The sequence below is a fragment of the Nilaparvata lugens genome, chromosome 9, assembly GCF_014356525.2.
Source record: "Nilaparvata lugens isolate BPH chromosome 9, ASM1435652v1, whole genome shotgun sequence".
Classification (NCBI taxonomy): Eukaryota; Metazoa; Arthropoda; class Insecta; order Hemiptera; family Delphacidae; genus Nilaparvata; species Nilaparvata lugens.
The window spans coordinates 14,701,463-14,712,281 of record NC_052512.1 but is presented as its reverse complement, the minus strand read 5'-3'; the positions used below and the strand labels follow the sequence as shown (position 1 = coordinate 14,712,281).

Genomic DNA, 10,819 nt, shown 5'->3' with positions numbered 1-10,819 from the left:
GGTTGGTTTTCTGGAAATAGAAAACTTGTGAAAACCAGTGCTATGATCTATTCTTAAATCTAGAAAATTCAATACACAATCCTGTTCTACCTCTACAGTGAATTTTATACTCTGATGTAATTCATTCAGATAGGAAAGAAAATTGTCTAGTTGTCTGTTACCTCCTTTCCATAAGCAAATAATATCATCAACATATCGAAACCAGTAAACAATTTTATCTTTGAAATGACTATTTTCAATGATTCTACTTTCTAACTTATCCATAAATAATTCAGCTAGGAGTGGTGAGAGGGGTGACCCCATTGCCAACCCCTCTCTTTGTTCAAAAAATTTATTGTTAAATTTGAAATAACTATGCTGAGTGCATAACTTCATCAATCCTATCAGTTCTTCTCTGAGTGTATGATCATTTATAGAGGCTTCCATTATTTCCTCAGCTCTTCCAAGACTTTCTCCCACCGGAATGTTAGTGAATAAATAAGTAACATCAAATGACACAAGTTTATAGGATGATAGAACAGGAATATGTTTTATATTGTTGACCAACTCCAATGAATTTTTGATACTGGACTTTGGTTGAAAACACAAATGTGTTAATGACCGAAAGGTGCTATTCAGTTTGTGAGCTAATTTAGAGCAGGGGGAATTAACAAAAGATACCACTGGTCTTATAGGAACATTAGCTTTGTGTAATTTAGGTTGACCGAAAAGTCTAGGTGGATATGGATGTTAGATACTTAGTTTCTTTCTTGTTAAATAATTTGGTGGTGATGGTCAACTTATTTCTAATCAAGCTATTGATTTTGGTGGTGGGATTGGAGTTAATCTCAATAAAATTGTTATCTGCAATGAAATGGTTCACCTTACTTAGATATTCGTCCTTATCCATTATCACTGTAGTGCATCCTTTGTCAGCTTTCAAAATCATCAGGTCATTGGTTTTCATCTTCTTCTTTAAATTCTTCATAATGTCTGCCGTTTTTGTGATCTCTGGTCGAAGTTCCCTTGTCTTTTCTTGAAGAATTATGTCAGCACAACTGTCAGTTAGTATTTTGATCTTTGAGGCTTCCCAATTGCTATCAATGCTGTATGCTAGTCGTTCAAGTTGTTGGTTATCCAAATAGTTATGACTACTTTATTTGTTACCTCGTCCTAGTATCTCTGTCTCTGAGGATGAAAATTGGACTTGTGAGAAATTAACTACCCTATCAGCAAACTTGTGTTGATGTTGAATGATAGGCCTATTATTTAGTGTCGGATGTTGATCTTTGAGAAATTTCTGCAGTTTTTTGTTTTGAGTGACTGTTTTCTCACTCAATCTCCTAAAAAGTTGTTCCCTACATTTGTTGTCTAGGAAATCCCACTCAGCCTTGTGTAGTTTGCTTGCCAGTTGTATGTGGAGAATATAAATGTAGAAAGATAAGCTATCCCTTATTTTATACCAGTGACTGATCTCCTTCTTAATCCAAGATTTCTGGGCTGTTTTTATGCCCTTCTGTGCAATAGTAGAAGAGTGTTGTTGGTTACTATTGCCACATACTTTGGTATAACCTTCAGTCTCAAGCATTGTCTATTGAAGAAAATGTTCCTTTCTGCTACTCCATACTTGAGTTTCAATTCAAAATATAACTTCACTTGTTCAGCTTGACTTGGTAGTTTCACTTTTTGTGTAGTTGGGAAGTTGATATTGTGGTAATTATTCATATTGAATGAAAAAGACTAAGAAATTGTCAAAAAACCACTGATTTATTGATAATTAGAAAGACCGGTTTCGGTTATTACACCATTGTCAATCTCTGATAAACCAAAACTAAATACAAGAGCAGCAGAATTTATACTAGTAGGCGAGTACTTCTATTGGTCGAGGGCATGAACACTGTTGAGGGGTAGGAGACTGTCTAGCTAGGCCAATGGCAGGCGTTCATGCCCTCGACCAATAGCAGTACTCGCCTACTAGTATAAATTCTGCTGCTCTTGAACTGATGGAATTGAACTGATAACTTAAAATTTTGCATATGAATTCTCAATTTATTGAGGATGGTTGTAGGCCTATACTCAACTATTCAAGATTTCAGGAGGTTGGGTTTGCAGTTGGTCAAGGTTTTAATTTAACCCTTGTGGAGCACGGTTCCTATCTGCCTTAATTAAAAACCTGTCATGGTGTTTTGAATACAGGATATAGGTTAGTATATTAAAGCTGGTCAGGAGGACGCAGCACAACATTGGGGAGGGCTTCCGTCAGTGGAAGAGAACTTAGATAATGAAGCGGTCAAGGTAATAAATATTGTCTACATTAATGTTAATGGGTTGAAAGCAGAAGTCAAGGACAGTATTTTTTTTAGTTTTATGAATGAACAAGATATTTTTATTTTAGCAGAGACATTTGTGACAGGAATAGAAGTAGATTATTTTAGTAATTTTTTTTAAAATTTTGAAATGAGATGGGTGTATGCAGTCAGGACTTCACGGTTCGGTAGGGCGAGTGGAGGTATGCTGTGGCCAATAAATAAAAGTTCTGAAGTGTCTAGTTACATTAGTATTAGTAAGATTAATAGAGTAGATGTGATTAGATTAGAATTAACCGATAAAGAGAGCGTTAATATTTTGCCGATTTATCTCAATTGTAATGACTGGACGAATGAGTTTAATACTTCAAGTGATTCAACTTATGGGAGTGAAATACCCAACTCAATTCTTATAGGGGATTCAAATGTTAGGATAGGCGAGAAACAAGAATAATTATCTGATAAGATATTTTTTAACGAAGAATCGTCTTCGCTAGTCAATCTGTCCTTAAACAGAAAATCAAAAGATAAGATATCAAATAGTAGAGGACAAAAATTTCTCGAACTATGTGATGATTTTGAATTAATTGTTTCAAATGGGCGAGTAAAGGGTGATACAGATGACAATTACACATTTATAGGAAGTATGGGAGCATCGGTGATCGATTTGGTTGCAATTTCTAAAAATAGCATGAAATTTTTGAATGGGTTCATTGTTGTTCCAGAGATTTTTTCTGATCATTTGCCAGTGCAACTCCAGTTGAAGAAAATTGGCGCGGCTCAGGACAGGGTTGAGGCATACAGTCGTCTGCCACCGAAATTAATTTGGAGTAAAAAAAGTGATGAAAAATATTATAAAGATAGAGTTATCTGCAACATGCAGCAATTGCATGCAGAAAGATGCAAAAAACATGCAGAAAGAAGTTTAGATAATGTCGATACAGAACAATTAGTTTTTGAATTAACCGATTGCATTAAGAAATCTTCAAATAAAACCTTACAGATAGGACAGCAGAAAGTGAAGTTCAAGCAAGAGTGGTTTGATGGGGATTGTGCTAGACTGCGTGATAAGATATTTGCATTATTGAAAATATTCAGAAGGAATAATTCTGATTATATCAGAGAAATGTTATTGACAGAAAAGAAAAAGTATGAGGAACTTTGTATAGCTAAGCAAAAAAATTATCGTGCGGTTTTGTATAGTAGATTAGAGACTGTAAAAGATACAAAATCGTTTTGGGAGGCGGTGAATAAATTGAAAAGACGTGACTGTCGACTCGTTAACAAAATTGGAATTTCAGATTGGGTCAATCATTTTTCAGAGTTACTGAAATCACCCTTGAGTTCAGAGACATTTTCTTTTGCTGAACCATACATAGGAAATGAGCAATTAGACAAAAATTTTACACTAGAAGAGCTTAAAATTGTATTAAAAAAGGCTAAAAATAACAAAGCGGCGGGTAGGGATAGTATACCATATGAATTTTATAAGAATGCACCAGACCAGCTGCTGAATGAAATAGTTAGAGTTTGCAATGAGTTATTTTCAAGAGGAGATGTTCCATCGAGTTTTAGGCATTCCATAATTTATCCATTGCTCAAGAAAGGTGATTCTGGAGGAAAACCAAGCAGGATTTCGCAAGGGTTACTCGACAGTGGATAATCTATTCAGTCTCATCTCATTGGCTGAGTTGAAGTGCGCAAAAAAAGGGGGCAAGTTGTATGCTTTCAATTCACAGGGGGGCGTTGTTATACAAGCTTTCTACTATGGGATTGTCAACTAAGGTTCTCGCAATTATTAAAAGCTTGTATAGAGATACAGCGTCGAGTGTGTGGTATAAAGATGGTATAACGGAGTCGTTTTGTACAGGTACTGGTGTCAGACAAGGTTGTTTATTAAGTCCATTATTGTTTGCACTTTTTTAAATGATCTGGAGGATGAATTGAGAGGGGGTTCTTGTTTGGTAGGGTTTAAAGTAAGCTTATTAATGTATGCAGACGATATTGTTATATTGGCAGATTCCCCAAAAGAATTGCAAGGCATGATTGTTAGGTTGGAAAAATATTGCAAGATGTGGAGTCTTTGCGTGAATTTAGAAAAGTAAAAGATAATGATTTTTAAGAAGGGCGGAAGAATGAGGAAGGATGAAAAATGGATTTTCAGAGGTGAAGCTATTGAGGTTGTAAATTATAGATATAAGTATTTAGGTATGATACTTACTCCAAATTTGAGTTTTACAAATCATATGAGTGAAAAATTGAAGTGTGCAAAGATGGGATTGAATGCAGCATGGAAGCATATGGTCAGTGAGGCGAGTGGGCCTTTGTCGTCAAAGTGGATATTGTTTAGAGCGGTTGCTAGGGCAGTTATGTGCTATGGAGCGCAAGTATGGGGATATAGAAGGTTTGATGAAGTGGAGAAGCTTAAGCGATTCTTTATAAAGCGATTGTTTGGATTGCCCTCGAATACACCTAACTATCTTCTTCTCTTGGAAACTAGGGAGTCGCCTTTATATGAATTTACCCTCAACTTGCAGGTAGCTTAAATTCTTAAAGTACTATCATATAGAGATGGAAGATATCCGAAAAAGTTGGCTTTCCAGATAATTATTCAACGATTGTCTTGGTATAAATGTTGGAATGAGATAGCCGGAGATTTGGGAATTGAGATTAATTTGGGTGTTCGAAGTGTTCCTAACTGGGAAAAAGAATTGAAAAAGTTGACAGAGGGAGTGAGATTAAAGAATTTGGAAAACTTGCAGGCTAAAGCGAGAGATGCAGAATATCATCTGATATACAATAGTCTGAACCATAGCCTGGGAAAGGATAGCTATCTTGAAAGCGACCTGAAATTCACGGAGGTTCGATGGATTATGAAGGCGAAAGGAGAATTAATTGACTTGAACTATTAGACCTTGGATGCCGGAAAGAAATTGGTGCTGTTCGCTATGCAATAAGAAAGAGCAGGAGGATATCTATAATTTTATAGCAAGATGTCCAGTGTTAGGAGAATGGAGAAGGAAGTGGTTGGGAGAGGCACTTTTGCAAATGAATGAGTTCAAGGACTTTATGAATGGCAAAAATTGGAAGAACTTAGCATTATATTGTAGGGACGCATGGAAATACCGATGGTTTTTAGTAGATAATTTCAATAATTGATCATTCGCATTGTGCTTCGTTTTGAGCTTTTCTCTAAATTTAATATTAATCATAGTTTTAGTCTCATAATATGCTTCTTTTATTAAATTCTGATGAAATTTTGTTTAAACTGTGTATTGAAAGGGTTTTGAAATAACCCCCAAGTTCCGCGCAAGATCGACTTTTTTTGAGCGTTTTCTAGGCCTTTGCAAGAACTAATTGGCAGATCATGTTCGAATTCAATACCCAAGTTCAGCAAGGGTATGGAAATCAGAAATACGCTGAAGATACGCCTAAGATAGGCGGTTTTAGTGCGTTTTCCTAGCGTTTTTTTGACGGAAGGAAGCAAGCTCAAATTAAAAATGCTGATCCTATCTCTAGATGATCCAGCCGGGAGTCCAGGCTAGACGGGTAAGGCGAGCGAAGCGAGCCTGCTTGCTTTTTTCTCATATTATCAATTGATCATTCCTGTAAAGAATATTCTCAAATATAGCCCACTTTATTCACACAGGGAAAATATTTTTCCTAAGTTAGAAGTGGATTTTCCCGATTCAGATTGAATATATTCTGATAGTTTATTATATTGGTTCTAACGAATATAGTTTACAATTTCTCAAATCAGAATTGTTTGAATTTTTTTGCAGATTGAATGTATATGGAGTGAGAGATGTATACTATACATTGGATAGCAGAGCTGTTTACAGAAAACAGATTTCGCAAATAGGCCACTCTATACAGATTTTGCCATTCTCGACTGGATACGCCGCATCAGAAATGGATAAAAAATCTAAACAACTGGTCATGTATGATGACCATCTACTACAGTAGACCACACGAAAGTAGTCCGATAGTATTTGGAAAAGCTGAGTCTCTCCTCAGCCTCTCTCATAACACATAGACTTTGCCAACTCGTTGGGTGTATTATTGAAATATTAATTAATTTTCATTTTATAATCAGCTGTCAACAACATTGATCGTGTCTTACTATTGGCAATGTTACATCTACTCATATTGGACTATTTTCGTGCGGTCTATTTCAATAATCACGAGTTAACATGCATTCGACTGAGTCATTGTCAATATTGTAGAACCGTTCCATAATTAAATAGAAACACAAATATGTTGTAAAATTCTACACTGTTTTATTTAGTACACGACCATGGTTTCGTGACCACACCGGTCACATTTTCAAGTTGACTAAAGCTAAAAGGTTGAGGTAAACACTAAAATTGGTACATGTTAGCCAACATAACTTAATACATTTAGTGAAGAGAAATAGTAATTGGAAAATTCTAATTTACTGTTGTCTGAATATATTACAAGGAATGTATGAAATATATATAAATATATAAATTAATTGAATATAATATAATCTATTAAATCTATGTATATATAAAAGCGAAATGGCACTCACTCACTCACTGACTGACTGACTCACTCACTCACTCACTCGCAGAACTGAAAATCTACCGGACCAAAAACGTTCAAATTTGGTAGGAATGTTCAGTTGGCCCTTTAGAGGCGCACTAAGAAATCTTTTGGCGATATTTCAACTCTAAGGGTGGTTTTTAAGAGTATAAAGTTCGTCTTTTAGCATGTATATTCTTCTTATTTCAATATCTTGAAATTATAATTGGAATGTCCATACCATATGTCAATATAGAATTATAATCTAGAGAGAGTACCTCTTCGAAACAGTTGTTCTGGTAACTAAATTAAAAATTTTGTCAGGTTGGCATTAAGTTGAGTTGACTTTGTTAGATTGACACCAAGTTGAAGATTGAAATGCATTTATCCAGGACCTCCTGAATACCAATTTATCCAGTACCTCCTAAATACCTATTTAGGAGGTCCTGATTTATCGCGGAAAAATTGATTGGGTACTGCTACTTCAATCAGAGCTATTCCTGGAAATATTATATTACTAGCCGTCAGGCGCGCTTCGCTCGCCATATCCGTTTAGTCTGGACCTCCGACTGGATCGTCCTAACATATGATGAAAATATGACATAACATTTCAAATTTGGTAGGTGTGTTCAGTTGGCCCTTTAGAGGCGCAATAAGAACGGATTTGGAAAAAAAATCCAAAGATACGCCCAAAATCTGCGTTTTTTAGCGTTTTCTCAGCTTTATCGAGAACAAATAAACAGAAAATGTTCAAATTTACTACAGAAGCTCAGCTGGGGTGCAATAATGTTGTGTTAGAAGGAATTCGAAATATCGCCAAAGATACGCCCAAAATTAGCGTTTTCTCAGCTTTTCTGCGTTTCCTCACCTTTTTCAATAATTGATGGAAATATATTAAAAAAAATTCAGTACACAGGTTTAGCTGAGGTGGAAGACTTCGCTAAAGATACGCCGATTTAGTAACAGGTGTTTTCCGAGATCAAATTGACATAATACGTTCAAATTCGGTACAGAGGTTCCGCTGAGGTCTACATGTAGGCGAGCGAAGCGAGCCCGCTGACCTCATTTTTGGACGATACAGTCGGGGGTCCAGGGAGCGAAGGCCCCTGGCTAGATGGATATGGCGAGCGAAGCGAGCCTGACAGCTAGTTGATCTATAAACTTAGCCTTAGTTGGGGACCAGCTGACAAGGGTGACCAGTGGTTTGTTGTCATTTAAGAGAAGATGCTAAACATAGCTTATATTATGGGAGCTCGAATGAATTATGGAAATGTTACATTGAATAATAAATTAATCTAGGCTCTAAGTTGAAATCAAAAACTCAAATAAAATGGAATAGAGAGAATTGGTAGCCTCTTTGTAGGTTGAACTAAAACTAAACAAGGTATCCTGAATATCTTAATTAAAAAAAGAAAAATGTAATTATAAGGATAAGTTGACTTAGATACTGTTGAAGAATGTTAGAAAAATGAAAATTGAAAACTGGTTAGAATTAAGTGTACGCATCTCATATCTCTATCTCTTCTCTTCTCTTCTCTTCTTCTCTATATCCATAAAAGGCTAAGCCCCTATACAGACTGAAATCACACCACAACCCAAACTACTGAGCCTACAAACTTGAAATTTTGCACAATTGTTTATGATAGCCTCAAAACATCCACTAAGAGAGGATTTTCAGAAATTTTCCCCCCTGAGGGAGCTGGGGCCCCCCAAAAATTTTGTACTTTTTAACCGCTCATTGCACAGCAAAGTCATGAATAACTTTCTTGTTCAGCTACAAAAAAAATTAGATCTTTGCAGAAAAATTCTGACCAGTTGCAGAGAGGGGTCCAGGAGAGGGCATTTTTTGAAAATTTCCATGTAAAATCACACTACAGCTCAAACTAATTGGCCTACAGACTTAAAACTCTGCACAAATATTCTTCAAACATGCTAGACGCGCACTAAGAACGGATTTTGAAACATTTTGCCTCTAAGGGTTTCAAAGGATGAAAAAGGATCCTATTTAGTAAGGTTATGAACATGGTAAGATGAATGCCATAAATATGGAACTGAGATAATTGACACATGATATTCTAACATATGTTGTATTCATTGGAAGGCTTAAAATAATTTTATGAATCAGCTAATTGAATTTAATTTTCCATTAATCAAAAGCGCGAGCTTGCCACGAGTTTGTTCTATTGTGGTATGCTTGGCCAGTTCTGTTTGCGCCTTCTATCAGCTGTATATGGAGTCTCATTCATTCCGATTAGAACATAGCACAGAGATTTTCTTTGGTTAGGAGTTTGTTGATAATTCTTTTTTCAATTTCAAATTCTATTGCAAACGAAAATCACATTGACAAATTTCTTAATAGACAACTACAAGATCACAAAAACAAGATGTCAAACATGAACCTACATTTATTTGTAGCACGGCCAGAAAAAGACAAACTGGAGTAGGAACTAGCCGTGAGTTCATTCAATGTACGGTAACTCATATTCTCGTGTTAATATTTTGTGAACAAAAAGTATCAGTGGATGAGAGATGTGAGTAATTTCTTATTTTTGATCTAAATGGTTATTCATATTGTAGTAGTCGGGGTCACTTCAATCAAAGTTTTTTATTTTGTAGCTAATAATTCTCATAGGTATTGATTGTCCATAAAGTATCCAGTGTCCATAATGTAAGTGATAAAACTTCTCAAAATTAATGGCTCACTATTCCTTTATAGAATTTATGGTATTCCTGGTGATTGAGCCTATCTTTTTTCAGCGTTGACCATTAATAACAAAGCTTTATTTACAACTAGCTCACCTGGCGGACTTCGTACCGCCAAAAAGTCAATGTATCTCATGTCACACTTTACTTTATTTGGTGAATTATTAAATTTATCTGACAATCAATATTTTCATCTACATCTAGATACGGACTTCCTATGTACCGTACTTAGTCATGCAGCATTCATTATTCCCATAACATATTCTTCCCAATCAATTGGTAGTAATATCTAACAGAAAAGTGTTGAATTGAAAAAAATAGATAGGATAAATCAGTGTTTCAATGATGAATTCAATGTTTTCATAGTTGTTGATTGTCAATAGATGGTCCAGGAAATATGTGATGTACGATGAATCACCAGGAATTACATATTCTTTCCATCTTCCATTTTAGGATGAATATAAACTAAGCTAAATTCAAAAAAATGTAAATTATTCAGACATTCTTCAGTAATAATAAATGCAATATGAACAACTCTCTTCCATGAGGTGAAAATTTCGAGAACATAGGTCTGTAAAATGGATTAATAAATAATCATTATTAGCCACCCTATTGAAACTTCTTGTCAGAAACCATCCCCAATATTCACACAACATTTTCTCAAAGTTCCATGCCGTTATGTCAAGTATTTTTCTAGTCTTAGGGAACAAACACACAAACAGACATTCATTTTTATATAAATGAATGATAGAAGATTTCATTCATCTCAAACAAAAGTCTCTCTGAATGGAGGTAGAATGATAAGGTTGACAACTTTCAGTTCTGTTGTTTTAACTTTTTTTCAAATCACTTTCAAAAAGTTCATGTTGTGTTTGAGACACTTCTGGCGCTATCATAGTTTCACAACTCACTCATATCTCTTGCAGTCGTTAACCATATCTATAATAAAATAAAGAGTTGGCTTATACACGTACGGTATAGGAAAATTATGTTTGATGCATCATCACGTCTTAACTACTGGACTCATTAACTTGAAATTTTGCATATAGGCTAGATTCTTAATTAACCAAGGATGGTTAAAGGCCTATTTCAAATTCTTCAAAGTTTCATTACGTCAAGTTTTCAGATTAACAAGTTTGAAAATAGATCCCTGCGAAGCACGGTTTCCTGCTAGTTATGTATAAAGAAGACCTGTTAATTGTTGGAGGTGATTAGATTGATAAGATTTGTAGTTTCTTCATTTCTTCATCTTAGGTTGTTTGAGGGTGATGACTCTGGTGTTTACT

At 35.3% G+C, this 10,819-nt stretch overlaps 2 protein-coding genes across 4 annotated transcripts in view; both read left to right on the top strand.

Moving 5' to 3' along the window:
- Positions 1-6,556, top strand: part of LOC111053501 — a 191,262-nt gene extending 184,706 nt beyond the window's left edge. The window contains exon 21 of one of the 2 annotated variants that reach the window (XM_039435528.1): positions 6,068-6,556. In XM_039435528.1, the coding sequence (XP_039291462.1) occupies positions 6,068-6,072 (5 nt within the window). In that variant the 3' untranslated portion in view covers positions 6,073-6,556. Of the gene's footprint in view, positions 1-2,175; positions 2,211-6,067 lie in introns of those variants that run through there. The other variant, XM_039435527.1, reaches the window with a different exon arrangement.
- The window catches only part of LOC111052063, an 83,119-nt gene continuing 78,393 nt past the window's right edge, over positions 6,094-10,819 (top strand). For both annotated transcript variants that reach the window (XM_039435530.1, XM_039435529.1), the window contains exon 1: positions 6,094-6,226. In XM_039435530.1, the coding sequence (XP_039291464.1) occupies positions 6,198-6,226 (29 nt within the window). In that variant the 5' untranslated portion in view covers positions 6,094-6,197. The remainder of the gene's footprint in view (positions 6,227-10,819) is intronic.